Source organism: Accipiter gentilis, chromosome 9, assembly GCF_929443795.1.
Source record: "Accipiter gentilis chromosome 9, bAccGen1.1, whole genome shotgun sequence".
NCBI classification, from domain to species: Eukaryota; Metazoa; Chordata; class Aves; order Accipitriformes; family Accipitridae; genus Astur; species Astur gentilis.
This window is the reverse complement of record NC_064888.1, coordinates 1,742,621-1,765,999: the sequence shown is the minus strand read 5'-3', so window position 1 is coordinate 1,765,999 and position 23,379 is coordinate 1,742,621. Positions and strand designations below refer to the sequence as shown.

At 61.5% G+C, this 23,379-nt stretch overlaps 1 protein-coding gene and 1 non-coding gene across 2 annotated transcripts; both read right to left on the bottom strand.

Annotated features, from left to right (window-relative positions):
• Positions 1-1,106: 1,106 nt before the first annotated feature.
• TRNAN-GUU (transfer RNA asparagine (anticodon GUU)) lies at positions 1,107-1,180 on the bottom strand. The gene has a single exon. It is a non-coding gene; the product is annotated as a tRNA-Asn (tRNA).
• A 2,416-nt stretch (positions 1,181-3,596) lies between these two features.
• Positions 3,597-22,188, bottom strand: LOC126042870 (maestro heat-like repeat-containing protein family member 2B). The gene is made up of 33 exons (XM_049810603.1): positions 22,060-22,188; positions 20,111-20,276; positions 19,625-19,723; positions 18,912-19,063; positions 18,435-18,578; positions 17,821-17,913; positions 17,257-17,326; positions 17,032-17,145; positions 16,495-16,568; positions 16,051-16,170; positions 14,928-15,035; positions 14,578-14,734; positions 14,156-14,316; positions 13,743-13,884; positions 13,002-13,054; positions 12,455-12,562; positions 12,087-12,206; positions 11,763-11,885; positions 10,767-10,928; positions 10,417-10,539; positions 10,029-10,096; positions 9,548-9,683; positions 9,347-9,442; positions 8,791-8,895; positions 8,442-8,565; positions 7,608-7,714; positions 7,014-7,166; positions 5,755-5,900; positions 5,346-5,508; positions 4,858-5,051; positions 4,106-4,243; positions 3,810-3,921; positions 3,597-3,635 (listed from the first exon to the last, which is right to left on the bottom strand). Exons 1-33 carry the CDS (start codon positions 22,072-22,074, stop codon positions 3,597-3,599), a joined length of 3,885 nt encoding a protein of 1,294 aa, XP_049666560.1. The 5' UTR covers positions 22,075-22,188.
• Between the last annotated feature and the right edge of the window lie 1,191 nt (positions 22,189-23,379).

Sequence of the window (23,379 nt, the reverse complement as noted above, 5' to 3'; positions counted from 1 at the left end):
GGCTCCTCAGTGACAGAACGGCAGCAATGCGCTGGGGCGAGTCCAGCACAGGGGCCCTGAGCTGGCCAGGGGATGGACATGGGCTCTGCAAGGAGAGCCCGGCAGGGCTGGGGCTGGGCAGCCCTGACAAGAGCCGGCCAGCCCAAGTCACCTCTGAGCGGTCCCCAGCTGCCTCACGGAGGGCAGGGAGAGGACGGAGCCAGGACCCTCTGGCACGTGCCTGGCAGCAGGATGAGAGGTGATGGGACGCAGCCCCCAGCACCCGGCTGGGACGGACACTGCCTCCAGCATGTATCAGAGCCCAGCCTCCCACCAGCCCCTCACCTCTGAGCGCTCTCATCCTCCGGATGGGCAGCAGGATCCCACGGATCGACACGCTGCTCCTCCAGGCAAAAGCCATGAGAAACTGGGGCAGCACCAGCCCCAGGAGGAAGACGTAGAGCCCAACCATTGTGACCTCACAGAGGGCTCCGGTGACATGGGGACATGTGCTGGGGACGCAGCAGCACCCTGGGGACCCCCCCAGGCCCAGAAATGCAGGATTTTCCATCACTGGAATTTGCTCATGGTCCTCAAACAGTTTTAGCAAAGACTTGCTCCAGACAGCCCTTCCCAGCTCTGTCCCTGGGAAGACCGGGACTTCTTTTCTCTCTCAAAAGAGAAGACTTTTCCTTTGGCAGGGGACTGCTACTGGTGGGGTGTCCCAGGCCCTTGTGCCTGAAGGCAGGAGTCTGGAGAAGAACAAGCAGCAGTGGATGGGGATCAAGTCAGGTGAAAGGCAGAACATTAAAATAAAGAGTAAAGAAATGAGTCTTATGACCATCAAGAAGAAGGAGAAATGTTTTTGGAGCACGCTACTGTTAGTGTCTTTAGTGAACGTAGAACTAAGGCAAATTATGTGGCGGGTTGAGCCCAGGTGGGAGCTAAGCCCTGCTCCCCAAGCTTGGGCAGGCAAAGCAGAATAAGGAACTGGTGCTATCAGTTTTCCTTCCTTCCTCTGCCTTTGCTGAGGGGACTGAAGAGCCTGGGTTTTCTTCTAGAGCCATAGGATGCTTTGGGTTGGAAGGGACCTTAAACAAGGCTAGAACACTGTGGCCTAGGCGAGGCGTCCCTGGGTGGGCTCGAACCACCAACCTTTCGGTTAACAGCCGAACGCGCTAACCGATTGCGCCACAGAGACTCCCGAAGGGAGCTCCCTGGGGCTTCCCAAGGGCAGGCAGATGTTTGGCCGTTGCCAGGGAAGCGGAGCTTCCTCACGCGTAATGGTGACTTGGGAAGAGAAACACCACAACCCTCGATGCCCACCCTTCATCCTCGTCTCCCTGAGTGACGAACCTCCCCTCTCACGGCATTCCTGCGAGCAGTCCTGTCCCATTCCCTGCCCGCTGCAGACCACCCACCTGCAATAGGCAAAGACGGGCACCAAATTAACTCCTCCTGGAGCCTTGCACAAGTGCTTCGACCTCACGAAGCACAAGAAGCAGCGGTAGGGCAAGACGGGTTCCCTCCGAGCCCCCCTCGTACAAATGCCTGCCCTTGGAGAACGCCCAGCTCAGCCGCTTGCCCCGCGCCTGGCACACTCAGCTCCCAGGACTGCCGGAGCCCTCGGCACTGCAGGTGCCCAAAGGAAGCTCCTGGCCCCAGCACCAGGCCTGGTCGCCGGCGTAGCCCACCTTCTTCTCACATGGGTCAGCACAGGTGGGGAGGGCTGCCAGTCTCCTCCCTTGAGGCGGTGCTGCCTCGGATCGGTCCCCTCGGCTGTCACTGTGCCCTGGTTTGGGGCCCGCCCTTCCCTGAGGGCTGCCTCGGACTGGCCCCAGGGGTCAGGCTGCCCAGGTGCGCCTGAGGTGATGCTCTCTGGGATTGGCCGCCTGCTGCGGTGTGCTGCCCGCCCTCCCCTGAGGCAATGTTTCCTCCGATTGGCTGCAGCAGATTGCTCCTCCCATCCAGTGATGGGTCAGGCGGCTTATCAGGCACCGGTGCTTTGCTCTTGCCAGCTGTGATTGGTGGAGCTGGCATGCCCCGCCTCCAACCAGCACACTCCCGGCAGGGGGCCCAGCTTTTTCCCCTCTTGCCACCTTTCCTGCAGGCCTCGAACCTTGACTGGTGGGTTACCCATCGATCACATGCCTTGCCCCCGCCTCCTCAAATGCGATTGGCTGTCCTGGGCCCACTGCCTCCCCAGGGACTGCTGGGTGGAGGTTGCCAGGCAACGAACTCCACCTTTAGGGCTGAGAGCCTGGGAGTGGAGCTGTGGGCCCCGAGGAAAGGCTGGGGGTCATCAAAGGCGGGTTTGGACCCTAAACCCGAGGATTTCGGCCCGAAACGTGAGGCTCTGGGCACCGCAAAGGATAGGCGCGGTGCTACAGATGACGCTGGGGACCCTGCGAAGGAGGGGAACCTCTTGGTTCCTCTGCCCTTTGCCCCAGGGTGCCGTGTGTGGGGCAGGACTCTGGGCTCGGGGAGAGGGAAACTTCCTCTGGCTCACGGGCAAGGCTGTGCCAGCCCAGAGCACGCAGGAGGTCGCCACCTCTGAAGAGCGGGACGAAGGAAGACTGGCCAGCTTGGCCCCTGCCGGTGCCCCCGCCACAGCAGGAGCCCCCCTCAGCCTGCTGCTCAACCCAGAAAGGGGCTCCGTTCCCGCTTAGGCCCTCACCTGTACCAAGGAACACCTTTAGGAAGGACGGGGCAAGGCGGAAGCACGTGCTTCGCTTGAGCGAACTTTGCAGAGCGTTCCGTTTGGATCACGCGTGTGGTGGGACCCGCGGGACAGGGGGCTGAGGCTCACGTGGGCTCGCAGCCGGGCCAGCGTGCACAGCAGCCCAAGGGACAAAACCACGTCTCTGCTGGTGGCCTCCCTGTGTGGAGCTGCCCCTGCCCCCTGCAGATGTGCAGAGGCTCGCTGGGCGTGAGGAACAGCACCAGTGGGGCCTGCCTGGGTTAAGGGGCAGGGGTCCGATGGGCCAGCCAGATGCTACTCTCCGTCCCTCTGCTCGGCCCCTGTGCCATTGCTGACCCTTTAAGGTCCCCCCGCCATTCCCCACTCGTCCCCCAGTGCCCCCCTTCCGCCCCCTGCCCACACACCTGTAACCTCCTGTGACCCCCTCGGTTCCCCCCAGTGCCCCCGACTCCCCCCAGCGTGTCACTGGGCAGTGCCCTGGGGGGTCCCAGCGTGACGGGACGCCGGGAGGGCGAAGCCTGCTGTGGCGATACGGTCGGGGCTCTCCTGGGCCGTTCCCTGCACCAGCGCGGGCTGGTGCTGGAGGTGGTCATGCCGCGGTGGGAGGGGTGGCGAGGGGATCCCCATGGGCAGTGGGAGGGCACGGCAAGGCCCCAGGACCCCCCGGGGAGACCCCTGCTCTGGGGTCTGTCCCGGCATGACTCCATTGTCCCCAGCCCGGGAAGATCTGAGAGGGGCCCCGCAGCTGGCAGCCCCCAGCCTCGGTGTCACCCACACGTTGTCTCACCGACCGCCGGGCTGCGATTAGGGAAAGAACAGATACGCTCCCCTTTCGGTGTCTTTTGATGAGCTTTAATTAACTCCGTGGTGCTGGCTGGGGCCAGGTATTGCGGAGGGATTCCTCTAAGTGCCTGCCTCACTTGGAGGTCCCTGTCGTCCTGCGGTCCCGAGAGATCTGGAACAACACCACAGGCAGTGCCGTGGGGACCTGGTCCCGGCCACGTGCTCCCCTGGCCACCCCGCTCCAGGGACCCGTTCGCCAGGGATCTTCCCACAGAAAAAGACATCCCGAGCAGCAGTATCTCAGTAAAAGCCCTCTCACCCCTTCCTTCCCCATCTCCTGCCTTACCTCAGCAAAGCAAGCTGTAGCTGTCACCCGCAGTTTAACTGAGCAGGAATCCAGCCACGGCAAGAGGTTCTTCACCAGACAGGGGGAGACGAGCCCAGCGTGCAGCAGGATGCTGTGCAGGGGTCACAAGCGAGGGACACACAGTTACCCAGGAAGGCCACAGGCCGGGCCTCCAAAATTCGCTTGCGCCGACGCAGACGCTATTCTTCAGCTCCCGACGGCTTCCAGGGTCCAGCGGCCATTTCCCTGGGCACAGCCCTGCAGGAGTTGGCCAGATGCATCCCTGGTGCTCTTACCGGGTCAGGAGACGCACCCCCTCAGGGTGAGCCAGGGGGTCTTCCAGGCGAGCCCACACTGCCCGATTCACGAGCAGCCGCGTCCATTTCTGCACCATGCATCTGCCCAGCACCAACTCTATAGCTGAAAGGAAAATCCTGGCAAAAGAAACAAAGCGCAAAATAAGCAAACCCAATCAAACAAAACAAGTCCAAATAGCACCACCGCCAGAAACCCCAAGAACTCTCAAATCGCAGCAGGTTAGGGGAAGACTGATCTGCAGCAGAGCTAAATACCCCTGGAATGATGCTTCACAGCCTTCCAGACTGCAGCTAACGACACTGGCATTTTCTTCATGCCCCAGACCCACCGAAGCAGAAGAAAACCCACGCCTCTAGACTGACTCCACGCTAGGTGTCAACCGAGGCCAGCACCTCATACCTCTTCCCACCAGCCTTTGGCCAAGAATGACACCAGTGCCCGCAAGAGTCACTGCTCCAGCGGGGGTCCGTTGAGGGAGCGCAATGCTATTGTGCACGCAAGGGTATGCAGGAGGCAAGAGGACGGCCGTCCGCAGTATGAGCTGCGTAAGACCTTCCTGCGGGGGAGCTGGAGTTTCTCCATGAAGGAACAGAAGTAAAACCAAGTACGACGACCGCCTTCCGCATCTGGGAAGTGGGGCAGGCGAAGCCCTCCCTCAGCCCCACAAAGGCACGTGCCTTGGCACGGGGAACTGAAGCCAGCCCCTCCATCTGCCCCTTCGGCTCCTCACCTGCACGGCTTCTCCACATGCATCGCGCACTCGAGGAACAGTTGTCTCCAGCTGCTCATGAGCAAAAGCCGCCTCTCTGCACCCAGCATTTCACTGGCCCACCTGAGGAGGCTGGGAAGGAGGTGGGGAAGCAGTTGCCTGAGCTCCTCCGTGCTCCTCAGGGCAAGCACCACCTCGGAGATGGCACGGGTGATCTGCAGAGAAACGTGACCAAGAACCACCTGTTCAGGGAAGGCCTTTTCCCACCAGCCTGGTTCCCCCGCCTGCCCGGGGTGGGGGGTCACTGTCCGCACTTGTCACTTCTGTGACAGCCTTGTGGCTCAGGAGTACCAAACTGGCCTGGCTCCCCACACTCCTTGAGGCTGGCCCAGCACAGCGCCCTGCGAATCTCCACAGGCACCCCCAAAGGGCACCTGACTCCCTCGCGCCCAAGCGTGAGTTAGCAAGCAGATGCCAAGCTGCAGACATGTGTCTGCCGTTGAACGTACCGTCAGAGTCTCCAGAGCAGTCTGACGGTTGTGCCGCTCACAAGTGGAGGAGTCCGTCCCCAGGCGGTCGCTTCCTGCTCTGTTTAGTTTCTCCACTAAGCCCCTCAGGATCCGAATCCCAAGGATGCTTCTCCCCAGGCTCCTCCACAGCTCCACCGTGTCACTGCAAGGGAAGAGACGTTCACCCCTGAGCCCGTATCCTTGCGGTCCTGCGGTGCCCTCAAACCTCCTCACCTGCAATGGGGCTTACGACGCCCTACTCACAGCAGAGCCACAAGCACGCAGTCTTGCAACACTCCAGACTGCTCGGGCAGAAAAAAAAGACCTGCTTCTCAACCGGACCCCCCCAGGGCAAGGAAGCTGCAGGGTCCCTGTTTGACTACAGTGGGGAGGTGGGTCGTGCCCATACCTGTCCATGAGCAGACTCTTCTGGAGGAGACTGCTGATTACAGGCTCCTGGTGAAAGCGGGCGAGGAGAAACACTGCACGGAGCAGGAAGGGCCTGTGGGTGCTCTGCTGCATGTAGCTGTACAGGGTGTTCAGGATTTTCGGCACCTGAATGGAAGAAGAGGAGAAAGAAGGGCTCCTTTACCCCCTCCTGCGGGGCCCGGACACAGTCATTCGGCACACGAGCGATGCCTGCTCCCTTGACGCAGAGTCCAGATCCGGCTCGAAACCTCACGCCTTCCACCCTGCCTGACCCTGGCTCACATCTGGAGCCCAGCGTGCTCTTGGCAATCGTGCACCTGCATGCACACACGCACACGCATGCACACGCTCACACGCACAGCCTCGGCCGCTGCATGTGCCTGGGCCCAACCCTATGAGCAGCTGCGTGCCCTGTGTGCACACAGAGGACACGGACCCGCTTCACGCTCAACGCTTGGCTAGCTCTCCCCATGTGTCTGTAGCGATGCAAGACCACGACCAAACACGCTCTTTGAGACCCCGCAGATGCCTTGCAGGGCCCCTGCAAGGGCACGTGTCTCCTTCCAGAGGAACCCCGTTCTCCAGGGACGCTTTTCCTCGCCTCTACCCTCCTGAGACTGAGTTAGCCTGCACTGCGTGAGCCACTGGTGGCCCTAGAGCCCAAGTGGAGCGCAGCAGAGCGTGAGCGGAGGAGAACAGGAGCCTTGAAAGGGCAGGCACAGCACGAGGCCAGAGGCTCCCAGGCTACAGATGGGCAGCAACTAGTGGCTAAAGGAAGGGCACCTCACAGGCTGGGTAACACCACAGTCGGGGAAAGCAATGAGAGCAATGAACAACTATGCAACCTGTGGAAAACCTAGCATGCCCAGCAAAGCTCGGAGTAGATGGAATTGGGGACCAGTGAAGAACGAGAAGGGTGAGGTGGGTCCCAGGGCAGGGAGGACTGACAGTGACCCCAGAGGAAGGGGAGGAATGGCAAGGCTGGTGCCTCCCAGTGCCTCACTCATGGGAAGGACCCGGACCAATGGCAGACTTTGGACAAGAAGTGCCCATAGCCTTGTCACCAGCTGGAGCAGGCGCCAGCAGCGGGTGCTAATGCACGACTCGGACCCTCAGTAGCCCCTGAGTAGGCTCGGCACACAGGCGGCATTTCTCGAGCCCGTGCCAACTGCACAGGGTGTAGTGCAACAGCCAACAGGAGAAAAGACAAAGTCTAATGGAAAAAAATCTCTCCCTTACCTCCTGGACTATCTCCTTTCTGCATTCCACCAGGAAGATGAATGCCCACTTTCTCACTGCTCTTGCACGTGGGGGCTTGACAGGCCGCAAGCTGTCCAGGATGGCGGTCAGAAAGTCCACAGCCTGTGCTGCAGGGATGCATCTGCAAACGGCCTGGAGAGAAGTCAGGAACAGGAGAGCCCGCATCACAGCTCTGCCCCAGCGATTCGGAAAGGAAAGGCAACTCGACGGGACTGTTAGTTGAGCAGTCACGGAGTTGAGCAGGCTCTTGACCCTCCTGCTGTGCCTACAGTGCTGTTTACATCTGGTGCAGCTAACCGATTTGGAAGTGCCTACCCCCTTGTTGTTTGCTTATATACCAAATTGGTATTCTGACAAGAGCACTCACGCACACACACGCGTGTGCAAACGCACACATCATGGTGTCTGCTCCAGCGTGCCTAAAGGACGGTCTTGCCTCAAAGCCTCCTGCTGCTTGCTGACAACAGCTGTCCTGGACAGCCCGCTCTGGAGACAGAGACTCTGGACGGGAGCAGGGAGACGTGCAGGAGCCCAGGAGCTGGGCCCCCACCCCACTGTTTCGGGGCCAGTTACCTTTCGTATTTGGGTACAGGTCTCCGCGAAAGTCTCGGTGTCTGGGCTGTTCAGCTCCTCACAAAGGCACCGGATCTCATCTGCCTGCGGCACCTTCATGCTCTTGGCTGGAACAAACAGCAGGACAGGAGTCACGTCTACAGAAAGCCAACCTCTGGCCCCAGATACCAGTAAAGGAGAACCCCCGTGGTGGCAGGGAAGGCCACAGGGAAAGCCAGGGCCCTCCTGAACTTGGGGCAGCGGGATTTCCTGAGCCCGATAAATGGCTGACAAATCCCGGGCTGGAAAGAGCCCTCTTCCTCCTTAAACCATTTGCTGGGGCTTCAGGGTTTCAGCAGCCTCTGCTCCTAGCAGCTGCGTCCCCTATTCCCACACAGGCCACCATCATCTCTGGGAGGCAGGAAACCTCCCTGTGACTTCCTCAGCACAGGCAGACCCTGCTGCCTGAAGAGGAAAGGGTGCAAACACAACCCTTTGCAGCACGCTCTGGGCCTGCAGCTCAGATCCCTCCTCCCCGCCCAGTTTGCTCTGGGCAGCAAATTGGTTTTCTCTCTTGTGCTCCACAGGAGATTTCTTCCCTGCCAGGGATGACTTGGGAGACTGCCCTGACCACCCAACCTCACGCACGCCCCGGGGAGGTGGGACTCAGCAACACTCTCTCAGGGATCCTTCCTGAGATGGGCAGGGGGGCAGAGGGCTAACAGGGTGGGGGCACAAAACCAGCCGAGCACGTTGCCTCCCCCTTCCCTCCACGGGCCCGCGGTGGCACCAGGCCAGGAAGGGAGGGAGGGAGGATCGGGCTGAGCAAGGCTGGGAAGCGCCTGCTCTCCTCACCTTGCATTTGGAGAAGGTAGCCAAGGCAGACCCATGCCCTCTGGCGGCATGTGGCCAGGCAGTCGCTGGTCAGAGACCCCAGCAGTCCCACCAGGGAGCCGAACTGCTTGTAGGGACATCCTCTCTGCAGGGGACAGCAGCAGGAAAAAGGTTGCAGGCAGCCCCAGCGCCCGCTCGCCTCTACTGCCCAGCCTGCTCCCTGGGCAGCGACCAGGCAGAAGGGCAGGCAGAAGGGCTGCCCCGTAATCCCAGGGGCCCCGAAAGCCAGCACCCAGCCGGGCAGGGCTCCTTTCCAGGGCCACGAATGGTGGGAATGGGGCACCAGGGCACGCGGAGGGTCCCTACTCACCGTGAGCTCACATCGCTCCTTGCAAGCGGCCAGCACGTGGGTGCAAACCCGCAGGGCTCTCTCCCGCTCCCATTCTTTGGCCGAGGTGAGCCAGCCCTTCAGGACCTGGGGCAGGGGGCATCTCGCTCGCAACAGGAATCTTTCTCTCCCCAAGATCCCTCTCCCTTCTTCTCTGGTCCCTTCCTGGCGCATCCCCCGCCCCACCAAGAACCGGCCCTGCAGCCTTCACCGCCTCGCGCTCTGCAGCCGCCTCTGCCCTGCGTCAGGTCTTGCTTCCCCGCTGGCGTCTCCCTGCTCCGGCCTTCCCCCCAGGGCTGCTCTCGCCCAGCTCAGGGCTGGCTCTTGGCTTTCCCTCCACCAGGGCCCACTTTGCTGCCTGTCCTGAGGCTGCAGTGGCCGGGCGCTCCTGACCCCCGGCCCCGGCCAGATGCACAGCCCCAGAGCAAGGAGCCAAAGCCCCATTTGTCTGGAGGAAAGGTATCCACCTCCTATCACCCACCAAGGTCTCGATTCTCTGCCCTGGCAAGGCTTTCCCTGTTGCCCCGTGGCTACTCACGTGGACCACGTTGCGAAAGCAGGCAGAGGTCGCCTCAGCCTCCAGAAGGGTTTCTATGAGGTGGCCCAGATCTTCCATGCCTCTCCTGTGCAGAAGCTAAAAGCAGCAAAGGAGAGCTGAGGCTATGCATCATGGGGGCTGCCAGGGCATGCTGAGGTGGGATCCTGACCCACAGATGGGCAGGCACTGGCCGCTGGGTACCTCCATGTTCACAGCTGCCCTCACACTCTTCCTTCCCTTTTTCATCTGCTCCTCGGAAGGATGGGACAGAACACTCTGGCAGCACACTGCCAGCAGGTTGCGATTTTCCTTCCCACTCAGAGGTGGCCTCAGCTTGCTGGCCAGAGGAAAAAGGGAGACAAAACAGAAAGGGGATTTACTAACCCTCTCCAGGGTGGCTTAAACCACAACTGGGTCCCTCCTAATCGAGGGCCCCAAATCCAACACCCCCAGCCCACGCCAGCGAGCACTGCCTTCAGCTCCAGCAATTCCTACCTCCGCCCAGGCAGCAGGCAACCCCTCCACCCACCAGGTTAAGGAACCCCTGGGGCTCCCTTCTTCTGGGAGACACCTGGAATGGGGAACACCCTCCCCACTCCACAGCCCCAGCAGCTCCTGGCCCCATGCTCAAGCTGGGCTGGGGCACACTGGGAGTGCCCAGAGCCTGGGGAACAGACCTCACCTCAACTCCTCCAGGGCATGAAACACTCCATACACCAGGGAGTCCCAGGGCTCCCTCTCTATCCAGTCCTGCAAGTCCCAGAGACAAGTGCAGAGTTGGCAGCGGGCAGGGACACGGGACAGCCCTCCCGCCGCCCCGGGGACAGGCTCTGCTGCCAGGCCTGGGCAGACGCTGCCCCATCTCCCCCACGGAACCCCAAAGGCACTGCAGGAGGGACCCTGCTCCTCAGCCACAGCCACCCAGTACCAGCACCCAAGGGCCCCACCGGCTCCAGACACAGCTCCAGGAGCTCGCGTGAAGCCGAGAGACCATCGTGCCTCTGGGGAAACCAGGCTGATGGCGCAGCCCAAAACTCCCCCGTGTGACGGCTCCAGCTACGGACACTCACCAGCAGGGTCCGTGTCGCCTCCTGCTTTGAGGAGAGCTCAAAGCTGCCGCAGTCGCCCACAGCCTGGATGGCACAACTGACCTCGGCGATGCTCTGCACCAGGGCGAGCTTGAGCTGCAAGTCCTGAGGCCAAAGAGAGCAAAGCACCCCTTGAACTCTTTGAAGGGCTGAGAGGTGGAAGAGGAGCATGGGCAGGAGGAACCCACGGAGAACTTGCATCTGGACGTTGAGGACAAACCCCTCCTTGGGAGGTCTTTAGGAAGAGACCGCCCATCTCGGTACACCCCAGCCCCGAGGGGCCGGAGCTGGGGCACCCAGGCATCCCCACCCTACGCGCCCTGTGCTCCTACCCTCTCATTATCTCTGGAGAGCCTCAGGATGTTGCCCATGATGTCTTTATCCACGCAGGTGAGCAGCTGCTCCTTGGGGGCATGCAGTGCGATGCCGCTGTAGGTGCGCATGAGAGCAGCACGAATGGTCCAGGTTCTCTCCATCTTCTGCCGCCGCTGTACCTGTGTCGACAGAGATGCCCTGAGACATCAGCCCCGGGACTCCTGTGGCGGGCTCCTGCGGCAGGCCCTGCCCCGCACCCTCGCCAGCTTCCTTGTTTCCCCCAGCAGCTCCCCAAGCTGCCAGTGCTGCTGGGGCTGGGAGTTGTTCCCACCCCGCAGCTTGAGTTCTCTCTCTCGGAGAGGGAGGAGGTGCAGCCAGCATCGCACACGCTGCTGGCTGTTATACCACTGACTCGAGAGGCCGGGGAGCTGTCTGGAACCTTTCTGCGGACAGGTACCCGACATAGCCTGTCACGGTCCTGCTCAGAGCCGTGCAGCCTGTGCGGGTCAGTGGCGCAGATGAGCCCGGTCTGCTCCCCTCCCCAGGCCAGGCTGCACTGCTCTCTCTGCAGGGCCCTGCCCTGCCCAGAAAGGCTTCCCCACAGCCCCCAGGTGGGGAGCAGAGCCAACGAGACCTCGCCAGGCTCCTGCTCCCAGCCCTCAGCTTTGAGGAAGGGGCAGAGTGTCACACTGTGCCCACCCCCTTGTCACCAGCTCCTGCTGAAGTTAAGTCAGGGCAACGTGGCTGCAAGCAAGCAAGCAAGCAAGCAAGCAAGCAAGCAAGCAATTGCTGCAGCTGCCCCAGCTGGGTGGCTCTGATCCACCAGGTGCCAAACCCCATCCTCTCCAAAGACACCTCAGGGGCCAGGATGTCCCCTCTGAAACACAGGTCTCGGGTAGGTCTTCCAAGAAAGTTAATCTAAAGGCAGCTGCCACAGGGTGGCTGCTGCAGGTGTAGAAGTGGAAAGAAGCCCAAAAAAGGAAAGCCAACCAGCAAGCCCCTCGTTCCTTTACCTTCCAGCCTGTGGAACCCTGGTAGGACCAGTCTCTGGTGAAAGCGGCAGAGAACAGAGTCACCCTGTCCAAGATCAGGTAGAAGTGGCTCTCGGCAGCGTGGGACACAACAGAAATCATTCCCTGCAACCACGGAGAAACGGGGAGTTGGTTCCAGTCCAGGCATTCAGCCGTGGCCAGCGACAGTGGCCAGGCAGGACGTTGCAGCAAGCAGGAAACAGCAGCAACGGGGAAAAGCAAGGAGGTCTGGAGCTGGGCCAGCAGCAGCCCTCCCTCTCCCCCAGGAAAATCCAGGGGATGCTCAGGACAGGAGTGTCACCTCACCTTGGCCTCAGACAGCTCCACAGGGTTTGTCTCCCGGAGGAACCTCAGCACCTGCCCTTGGACGTGTCTGAGGTCCTGACAAGCTGCCAGCACTGTCCCAAGAGCCTTGTACAGGAAAAGCTGAAAGAGAAGGAGCCGAGCCCGAGATGCAGTCATGGCCTGACCCGTCAGGAGAGGGCTGGCCCCAGATGGACCCCACCACCTCCGGGAGCAGGCAGAGCCAGCCACGATGCCAGGCTGTGGCCAGCCGCTGGGGCAGCCCAGGGGAAACGCCTTTTGGGGACGAGGGAAAGGAAAGCAGTGAAATCTGGCTGCGTGGGCAGAGCACCAGCGCCAGCTCCAGCCCCAGTGCCGGGCAGGACACATACCTTCTCCCAGGAGCCGGCAGCAGAGCTGCCCAGCCGCTGGCTCAGCTCCTGGCTCAGGCCTATGGTCCAGGCCTTATCCTCCACGGGCTCCAGCGACGCTCGCAGAAACTGGTGTGAACGGGAAAGGAAGCGAGTGTTCCCCTGACCTTGGCCAGGGCCCTTTCCACGCTCACGTGTCCCGGGATGCTGCGGGGGAGAGCTGCCGGGAACGGCAGTCTCTTCCCCCACCCCACCCAACCCTCTTTTCACCAGCTTCCCTCTTCTCCTAACGCCTCATGTGAGACCCCCCGGCAGGCCGGACTCAGAGGAGGAGGCAGTGCTAAGGCGCGTGCCACAGCGTTAGAGGGCGTTAGCCATCAGCCGTGGCACGTGTGCAGGCAGCAGCTCCTCTTGGGTGGGCAGGCACCTACTGCCGGGGGAGGCGCAGGGTGCTCAGGAGGTGCCCCCACCTCCTGGTGCCTACACAGGCAGCCCCCAGCTTCCTCCCACAACTTTGCTCCCTCTTCTCCCCCCTCGATTTGTGAGACCCCCCGCAAGGACGCTGTACCTTAAGCACACGGCGCTCCCACTCTGCAGAGGCCAGGGAGCTCTCAGTTCTGCCTAGGAAGCAAGAGGAAGCAAAAGCTCTCGCAGCTATTTAAGCTCACACCAAAGGCGAGTCCGGCGCTCTCCTCTGCAGTACGACCTCCCAAAAGTCCCAGGCCATCAGGCTAGAGAGGGCCTACGCGAAAGCCCTTGCGAGGCCAAAGACACAGGAGGGATCCCAGGGGCGGTCGTCAGAGGCATTGACTCAATCTGGGGAAGGACGCACTGGCCGCAGCAGATCCCCACGGAGCGACTGCAGCTCCCAGAACAACTCCAACCACCCAGTCCCAACACACGTTTTCTCCCGAACCACCCATTGCCTTTTGCCCATTTCCAGCCCTTCTCCCAGGCTACTGCCGGGGACAGCTGCGGCAAACCTCGCCTGGCCTGGGGACTTGGTCCTCCACAGCCGAGGGCTGCACCCCCTCCAGGAGCACCAGTCCCGTCCCTCTCCCAGACACCATCCTTGGGTGATGCCAAGACCTGCCCTCCGAGGGGACATCAACGGCCCTGCCCATCCCCTGGGCTGAACTGATGCCAGGGGACAGCTGCCCCCAGCCTCAGCACCGGCTCCCTGGAAGGGGAAAGGCAGCGGAGCAAGGGCTGGGGAACTGGGGACAATTCCCCTCCGTCGCGCCGGGGCAGCTGCGTTTTCCTGCCCCCCTCCCTCCCCTCCAGCCTCTCCCTCCCACCTGCACTTTACCTTCCAGGTACTGCAGCAGGAGGGGGATCTCGGTCGCCCACGCCGCCCCCAAGCCTCTGTGGATCCTGCCGTGGAGGGCCTGCAGCAGCTGCAAGGCAGCAACCGCGCGTTCGCGGCTCGGGTAAGGAGCTGCCGCCACCACCTAGAGGAGGGCAGGAGAGAAGGGTCACTCCTGCCGCCAGAGCCACAGCTTCTCCCAGGAGGGAGCTCGGTGCCGCTTGGCTGGCAGCAGGCAGCCGATGGCTTCACCCAGGGTGCTGCCAGCCCTGAGAACGGAGCGGGATCCCTGATGGGCTCGGGCATGCTGCCTCCTCCTTGGGGGCTCCCAGCGCTGGCCTCAACAGCATCTCTACCCCGGGATCTCCCACCACCCCTGGCCAGAAAAGCTCTTTCCCCAGGGCCCCGCTACTCACCAGCAGTCGAGCCAGCAGGGCCTGGGGAGCCGGCAGCCGGGCTGTGGGGAGGCAGAAAGGCTGGGTGAGCCGACGAGCCTCACGCCTCCGATAGCCCCACACAGGGCGGAGGGCTGAGAGCAGCTGCGCTGCAATAGCGCTGGCTGGGGGGCTCCCCAGGGCTGCCCAGCAGGAGATGAAGGCAGCTCCAGCACGGCCAGGAGCGAGCCCCGGCTCACCAGGAGAGCGCTGCGAGCAGGAGAGCCAGGCCTCTGCGCCGGGCACGGGGCCACGCAGGGCAGAGCCCCTCGTGCCCAGCAGCAGAGCCTGTCTCTGCCCTTTGCTTTTCCTGGGCTCCTGCTCAGGGCTGGTGGGGCGCAGGGAGACGCGGGCTGGCCTGACCCCTGGCCAAACCCAGCAGCAGCACTCGCTGGGGCTCCTACCTTGCTCCTGGGAGTCCGTGGCATCTGGCTCCTCCTCCTCCTCGCACCCCGCTCTCTCCCGTCTCTCAACCAGGGCTCGGAGACAGCGGGAGAGCGGGATCAGCATGCCGCTGTACTGGGCTGGCACCACGTACTGCAGCAGCCTCGGCCACAGGAGCTGCAGAGAAGAACCGGGCAATTCGCCACACTGGCATTTCCGCTCAGCGCCAAGACGAAAAGGACGGTCTGCATTTCCCCGAGCCTGGTGCGCTTCAGCGCAGGAGGGGACAGGTTCAGGGCATGGGGGAGCACACGGAAAAATGTCCTGAAGGCAAGAAGTGGCCACAGCAGCAGGACAGAGGGCAACTTACTTTGGTCATCCCTCTCAGAGTGACGTCCAGTGAGCCCACGATGTCCAGGCACAGGGCTCGAATTGCTCCATCCTCTGGGTTTTCCCAGGCAAAAAGGCCTCCTGCCACCTGTAAGACAGAGTTGGCAAACCCCCAGTTACCCTCAGCTCCCAACTGATGAGGCTCAGGCACGCCTCACCAGTGCTCCTCTTGCTCCTGTGCCTGCCTCCCTCCCGACGGCCAGACGGACCCAGCTCGAGGACCGGGTCCCAGACCCTGGGAAGGACTGGGAAGCCTGGGAGCAGACAGTGCCGCTGCTTGTCTGCTCGGTCCCCTGGGGCCCAAATGCTGCTGTCGTGCCACCAAAGCAGACCTGAGGAATGTGCCCTTCAGCAAGGCTGTGCTCAGTGCCAGCCCTGGAGGCAGCACACGCAGCCCGACGACGGATGTGGAGGAGCACCCGGAAGCCCTTTCCTTTGCCCTGCTCCCAAAGCAGAGCCTCCCCGAGCCTCAGAGCGACGCACATGGATCTCCCAGCTACAGGGAAGGTGCGGCCAGAGGGAACGTCCTCGGCGAGTCAGCGGGAGGCTCGGCCATCCCCAGCTTTCACCTCCTGGGCACCCAGCTGAATGCTGGGAAATGCTCACCGCAGGGACTGCCAAACGGCCCGTCCCCTTGCCAGAAGGGATGTGGGCCCCCAGACTGTTACTGGATGGGCCGGCTGTGCTTTGGAGGGCCAGAGCACGAGAACACCACAGAAAGCTCCTCTAGCCAGGCCCACCTGTCTGCACTGGCTGTGTTTTGCTCACCGTCCAGCAGCATTTAAGGATGGAAGATGTCCTGCCCCTACAAGACCCTCCCTTTGCAAGGCGGCTTTGCCGAAGGCGCCTGTGGGCGCAGCTCGGCACCACAGTGCCGGGTGGCATGCCGAGGTGTAAACCCACATCATCCACCGACATCTCCACCAACATCGGCACAGACGCCCACGAGGAACGGCCATTCGGAAGCGGCTCTGACGGCAGCGCCAGTGCCGATGGCTCTGCAGCATGGAGCTCGCCAAGGCCAAGGCCGCCGGCAGGAGCTCTCAGCACGGTCCAGGCGCTGGTCAAAAAAACCAGCCCTGGGTGTCCTGCTCCGCCCTTACCAGTCTGCCCGAGGTCCGGCTGAACTCGCTGAAGATGTGCCCCACCACATCCCATGGCCAGCAGCTCTGGGATCCGGAGCTGAGCAGCTCCCTGCTGAACTCCAGAACTGCCCTCCGCACCTGCCAGGGGAGAGTGTGGTTATGACCCTCCTGTTCAAAACCCAAAGGGTTTGCGCCTTTGTGGCTCGCAGAGAGGTGGCAAGGCCACGGCAGAAGCTTTCGCTCCTGGTGTCAGGGCTGGGCTTCAGCACCAGGCTGGACGGGCATTTGCCCCACAGAGCGCAGAGACCTCCCCGCTCTGCCCGGCCAGCTCTCCCCAGGGACGAGCCATCAGCCACCACCTGGGCAACGCGCCAGCACTTCCCCAGGCCCCCTGGCTCTGTCCCAAGGGAAAGGGTTTCTCTGCCTCCCCTGGCGGCACCCTCCCTTCCCAAACCAGTTCACCTGGGCACTGGGGTCACTGCACAAGGGGCGCATGGCCTCCACCAGCTGGGGCAGCTTCTCTCTCGCCGCAGGTGCTGGAAGAGATACGGAGAGGTGTGCATTGAGGCAGAGCCCCAGTGGCAGAAGGGATCCCCTGAAGCTTCCAATGGGACAGAAGAGCGGGGCCTGACTGGCTGCACGGGAGGCAGCGGCGTAGCCGGAGCAACCCCGCTTCCAGAGGCACGGCTATTTTACAGGGACCGAAGCCTACGGCAACACAGAGAACAAGAGAAACAGCACGGGTACGAGCAGCTCCTGTGCAAAGCAGCCCACCTGCCCGCCCACCAGCCTGCCCGTGTTACAGAGCTTGGAGCGTCGTCCCTGGTGTGCCGGCATTTCTAACTGCCGGGGGACAGCCCTGTTGCAGGGCCATCAGCTCGGCTGGGGACCCGCTCTTCGCAGCTCCCTTTGGGTGCAGGTGCACCACTTTCGGCCCATTCCTGCTGTCAGCCCAGCAGCCCCAACCCCTGCCTTGCGTCCCTGGTCTGTGGCACTGACCGTCAGCGCGGGCCAGCACTCCCAGCAGGCCCAGGGCTGCCACGCGACCGGCCTCACTCCCACCGCTCAGCTGGGAGTGCAGAAACACGCCTGTCTCCTCGGGGCGCATTCGTGCTGCGGGGAAGAAATCGCATTCTGCATCAGCAGGCAGCTGTCCCCAACAGCCAAGGACAGGGAGAGAGCTGCCACGGCACGGCGGGCCATCGCCCAGTCTCCTCTCCTTACCCTGCAGCATGATGCAGCGGGACAGCACTGCCTTCTGGGCCGGGCCAGGCTCCTCGGTCACGTCAGAGAGCTGCGGGAACAAGGTCCATTTTAGAGAAAGTGGCGTCAGTGCCGAGAGGGACTGAAAAGAAACGGCGCTCTCCGTTCTCCTCTCCCTGGGCACTCTGGGCATGGGACCCACAGCTGAAACCCAGCCCACCCCACGGTGGCCCCGGGCACACACAGAGGTTTGCGGCAGCCCAGGCTGCCCAGGAGCTGAGGCTGAGCAGCGCTGAAAGGCTGCCCTCAGGGTGCTGGCGCTCCAGAGTCCTCCTGCGACTTGGCCGAGAGGGAAATGGCTGTGGCAACCGGGCTGCCCCTCAGGCCCGTTCGAAACAGCCAGGATCAGGCCTCCTGCAGCCTTAAGATGGCACCCGGATCGAAGTCCTGGCGTGCTCCAGGCCTGCAGGAAGGTCCCAGTGGAGGAACGCCCTGCTCTGCCCTGCCAGCCGGCAGGTCTCTCCCCTCCGTGGCAATCACGGGTGCAGGCCTCAGGCTTGCGGCAGGGTGCAGGGCTCCCCTTACCTGGCGGTGCACAGCGGTGCTGATGGCAAGAGCCGTGCCCTGCGGCATTGGGGTCTGAACTCCCTCCAGTATCTCCAGGACATAGCTGAGGCTCTACAAGAGAACGGGGGGGAAGAGGAGGCTAAAGCCACCTAAAGGCACTTGGGAAGGGAGAAACCCAGCACACCTGGGATAAGGGGAGCCCCTCACATCAGCTCCCAGGGAAAAGCCCGATGAGCAGAGCAGCATCAAGAGGGTCTCTTTCCTCGGAACGGAGCCCGGGCTCGACAACTCAGTTTCCCACTCATCAGACCTCGCCAGTCGCCGCATGGGACTGGACATGGCCCTGGGCATTCGGGCAAAGCTCTTCCTGCACGCAGAGCCCCAGGGAGCTGGCAATGCCTCCCTTCCTGAGCAGGTGAGCCCCAGGGACTCTTGCCTCCCTCCCGCCCTGCCCCCGGTTTCTCCCTTTCTGCCCAAAGAGCCCAGAAAACCCCTCGCCTCCTCTGCTCTTCCTGTTCCTTCTCTGAGGGCTTCCCACCTCCTCCTGGCACCCCACAGCTCCCCACTGCCTCTTAGCACTCGCACAGACCCACCCAGCAGCCACGCACGCCGGGCCCTGCGCAACATCTCACCTTGGTGAGCCGGGAGGTGTCTCGGACCTCCTGGTATTGCTGCAGGAGCCAGAGGAGCTGCTCCCAGGTATGCTCTCGGTGCTGCTCCTCATGCAGAAGGACCCCCAGCATGGCAGCCACTGCCCCGAGGACAGCCTGCTTGTCCTGAAGAGGGAAGGGAGAGGCTCCGCTTGGAGGGCTGAAGGTCTGCCTAGTGCTCAGCACCCCCTGGACACCGGTCTGCCCTTCCCACTGGGAGGGGTTTCCCTTTCCCTTCTGCCCTGCAGAAGAAGGGCTCGCTCCAGAGGAGAGAGAGCACTTCCCCACCCCACCCTGCTACCCCAGCCCTCCCTGCAGAAAGGCCCCAAGGCTCGGCTGCTTCCCGTCGGGAAGCCCCCCTCCCCTCGGCCCTCTGCTCGCACCCCACTGGGCACAGACGGACCCAGCGCCACGGACATCCCTGCTGCAGCCCCGGGCGTGGAAAGCAGCACTTCTCACCTCTTCCTCCTTGCAGTCCAGCCAATTTGCCACCACATAGCGGAAGACCGGGTAAATGGCTTCACAGAACTGTGCCGCCCCCTTGCGAGGGAAGGGGCATTGCTCCCAGCTGCAGAGGTATGTACCGACTCCTTGCGACCATTGCTCCAGGACTGCACCAGGACGAAGGAAAAGGGAGCATGTGAGAGTCTGCAGCAGGGACGGTACCTTGCATTCACGCCCAAGCCTGCTTTAAGGACAGTCCCAGGCTCGGCAGGGCTCAGCCCAAGACTAGATCTGGATCCGAGGGCAATCTGTGCTCTTGAGGTGCCTGGATTCAAACGCCCCACCGTTTCTCTCCTCCTCACTCCCATCGCACCTTCTCCTCCTCAACAGCCCGTTCCCCTTCAGCATTTCTCACTGCACACCCTTCCCTTCCCTTTCCCTTCCCTTTTCCCTTCCCTTCCCTCATACTCGCCCTTTCAGAGCAGGGAGTTTAATCCCAGAGGGAAGCGGGGGAACAGAAACCGTGGGAAGGGACCCAGGAGTTTCTCCGTGCAGCGCTGCCGCGTCCTGCCCACAGAAACCTCCTGGCCTTCCCCCGCTCCTCCTACACACTCGCTGCAGTTTGGGACTGCCGCGGGCTCACAGCCACCACGTTCCCTCTGAGATCACATGGAGGCATCGAAGGCCGCCCCTGCCCCTAGGACCCCAGCCAAGGAGCCGACACTCACCACTGCAGACGGCATGCAGGACCTCGCCGCTCCCCACCTGGGTCAGCACGGTGCGCAGGGCGAGCAGCGTCATTCCCACAAAGGGGATGCACCGCAGGGCTGCAGAGGAGGCAGGGACAGAGGGACCGAGAGGGTCGGTGAGAGACACGGGAGACTGGGGGCCATCCCTGCCAGGGCTGGGGCTGCTGGGCCACGCAGGACGTGCCGGAGGGCGTGGGACGGGCTGCCTTCCCCAGGGGGGAAGCCCTCTGGGGAAATGGGGAGGACGGTGCAGGGCCAAGACCCCGCGGGTTTGTCTCCAACAGGTTCCCACCCTTTGGGAACTGGCATCGGGCTGATAAGGCAGAGCTGCCGACTGGCCCTGGCACGGAACAAGGAGGCACGGCAACTCCGTAGCCCCCCAGTTCAACACAGGGCATTTAGGGAGGGCGAGGATCCCTTCTCCTTGTTATCACAGATCTCTACCCAAGGCCCAGGGTGCCATACCATATCTGCGGGCCATTTTGCCCAAGGTGAGGAGCACAATCTCATCAGGGACCTTCCTCATGGCCTTCAGGTGGCTCTGGAGCTCGGACATGACAAAGTGGAAGTGGGAGCGGGCCAGAGCTACCAGGACGTCACTAGCGGCCATCTTCACGTCACCTGTCACACCCTGCAAAAGCGCCACAGGTTAAACACTCCGGAGAAAAAGGCTGAGGCACTAGGGCAGGCTGAATGACCCCATCTCCTCTGCAAGACCCCTCGGGACAGCTGCGCTCGGGGCCGAGCGGCTGCTGCCTCTCGTACCCTGGGATAGGCGAGCAGTTCCCTGGCGAGATGAGGGAGGCTTTTCCCCAGAACAGCCCTGTGCTGCTGCCCCCCCTCCCTCTCCGTGCAGGTGCCAGGAACAAACTGCCGCAGGCTCAGGGCCCCCCTGGGACCTCTCCGTGGGGCTGGTGGGTTGCCACAGCTCTTCCTCAGAGCAGGACAAACAGTGTTGAGCTTGAACCCAGCTGTCGCTCAGTTAGAAACAGCCCCGAGTCTGCTTCTCTGCACAGTTCCCTGCCTCCCTGTGGAGTGATTGCTAGAAGTGACTCATCACTATGTTCCCCGCGCCCCCTTGAGGGAAGGCAAAACCTCCAGGGTGGAATGCAGTGGACACGCGAGGAATTGGTTCCCTAGTAATTCTCTGTGCAACGTAACCTGCAACCTTAGATGTTAGCAACACCAAGGGGGTTTGGTGTGCTGACCCTAAGAGAAGTAACACGGAGGGTGGAGCGGAGCGGAGACGCCACGGCCAGTCTCTGTGATATTATCGCAGGGATAGGGAACTGGAACGATAGGAACGGTAGGTCCCTGCATTGAATCCACGGAAGCAAGGAGGTAAAATCATGGGGGTTCTGTCGACCTACCGCCCTACTTCTGATTTATCTCCTAAGTGCCCTGTCCTGGGGTACTGACACGCAGAATCACGTCCTCTGGGTGAACTTTGCCCATTATAATACCAAAACACACCTCCATCCCAAAAGCTACCCGCCTCCAGAGTGCAACCACCCCTCACTGAGCCTGCGCTCTGAATTTTTTTCTAGCATGTCCTTTTAAAAGCAAAGCGAGAGAACTTAATACCAATCAAAGTAAAGGCATGCATGACTAGAGTCGCTCGAGCTCCACCTAAATAGGAAAATCGTATAAAAAGGCCCAAAGAGAGGGGGACTATTAGGGAAGATACTGTCGTGGACAAGTTGGGAGGACATCACTGCCTTCTGGGGTCAGCTGACAGGCTGAACCTCTCTTCCCCCCAGAGGGACACCTCTTGGGTGAGATTCGAACACTCGGCTGTAGCGAGTGCTTTCCCGGGAAACTTAGAATTCTTTAGAGCTCTTTTTCTTCCAGACTTCAATGCGCTTGTAGTCAACTGTATTATTATTTGCACGTGCCTTGCAGACAGTGTATTTATCATCGGCAATCCAAAAGAACCCGTACTCCTGTTGCTGTAATAAACTGTACTATTCGTTAAAATCTAGCCATGATAGTTCATTGAACGCAACCAAGCTCCTTAAGTCTGGCTGTGATAGTTCCTTGAACGCGACTAAACTGAAAGTACAGTGCGCTATTTCTGCGACCGTAATCGTGATGGTTCAACATACTGAACGCGACCGGACTTACGGTGCTGAATTGGGCATCACCCAGAACCTAAGCCTAGCCGCCCCCAGCCCCTCTGACATCTAAGGACAAGCTGGAACGCAAGGGGGGGTATTTTCTGCCTAAAGTCTTTACCCTTTAACACAACACTCCCCTCTCCAAATTCCCTGCCATGACGAGCCCCCAGAGCCTCTCCCTTAGGACCTCTGCTGGGTCTGAACAACCGAGGAACATCTCTGCGCCACTCTGTATTTCCCCCAAAACCAGGGGCAGAGGCAGGCTGCTTGGGTGGCCTTGAAAGAGAACAAGCTCACCTGAGCTGCTCGCATGTCACTCAACGCCTCTGCTATCAGGCGGTTCACAACGCCACTCGTCAAACAGCCGTCACCTCCCCACAGGACGCTCTCCAGCTCCCGGTACGTCTCCACTCGGTCACCCTGGGGACAGACCACAAAGGGGAGTGATGGGACTTGCTTTGCCCTTGTTCCCAGGGAGCCACGACAGAGACCTGCTGCCCTCCAAATCATCTGCGTGACACAGGCACGAGGGACGACTTGCAGGCATGGGTCAGGACAGCCACGGGGAACAGCAGGCTCTTCCGTGGCGCCTCTGACACTAGCAGACAGTCAGAGAGGGAGATCGACTCCACCGGGCCAGAAGGCCACGTGGGAGCCTGGGCGGTCACTCCCGAAAACGGGGGACGGCGGAGGTCAGGGGGAAAGTGCCGGACAAGGAAGGGTGTGACTGTTCACTCAAGCCCTGCCTAGATTTTGGCTAACCCAGCTCCTGCTAAGGCCTGGTGTATGCTAGGAGCAGCACCATTAGGTCAAAGCGAGAGCACCGTGTAGGCAGGACGGGTGGCCAGAGAGAGCTAAAGGGCCATGATGCAGCCATTACCAGCTGCGGATGGCTGTCTCCGGCAGCCATTGCCTTTTGTCTGGCAGCTTCCTCAGAATCCACTAATGTAAGGAAATGGTAGAGACCCAGCCTCCAAGCTGGACGGTATAAAACATCAGCTTACTCAAAAAGCTCTCCGTTGGCTCATAGGTTCATAGCAAAAAAAATTCTGGGTTTTTTGCTCATAGGGGCACGATATTAAGAGTTACAGATTATAAGTTATGAAACCTTACGACTTGACTGGTGAAGGAGTGAATTCACGTGATAGACGAGTCTGGGAGAAGGGAATTGAGCCCCTGTCATGTTTTTCTATTGTATTTCTTACTGAGCTCATGAAATAAGGTCAAAATCACAGCGTATGTTGTCCTGTCCATTTGAGAGATCCAAATGGACGGTGACAAAGGGGAAGGCATGGGAACGAGACCACGCCCCGAGGAGGGGAAGCCGTGAGCACCCTGCGCCTTGGGGCCCAGTGTTGCTCCTCGCACGGGGCAGGAGCCCCAGCACTGGGAGCTCCCGGGGAAAGGAGTGGGGAGCAATGGCATTAGTCCAGCTTGAGCAGCAGGATCGACGCCTGGGGACAAAGTGCCTGCAGGAGGGCAGAGGTGCTGTCAGGTGAGACGCCCCTCTGCCACGGCACCCGGGGAAGCCAGGGGCATGGCGGGGAGCCCTCAACCCCCACCTTACCTCATGGTCTTGCAGTCGCTTTAGCAGAGAAGTCCCGACGGCCACAAAGG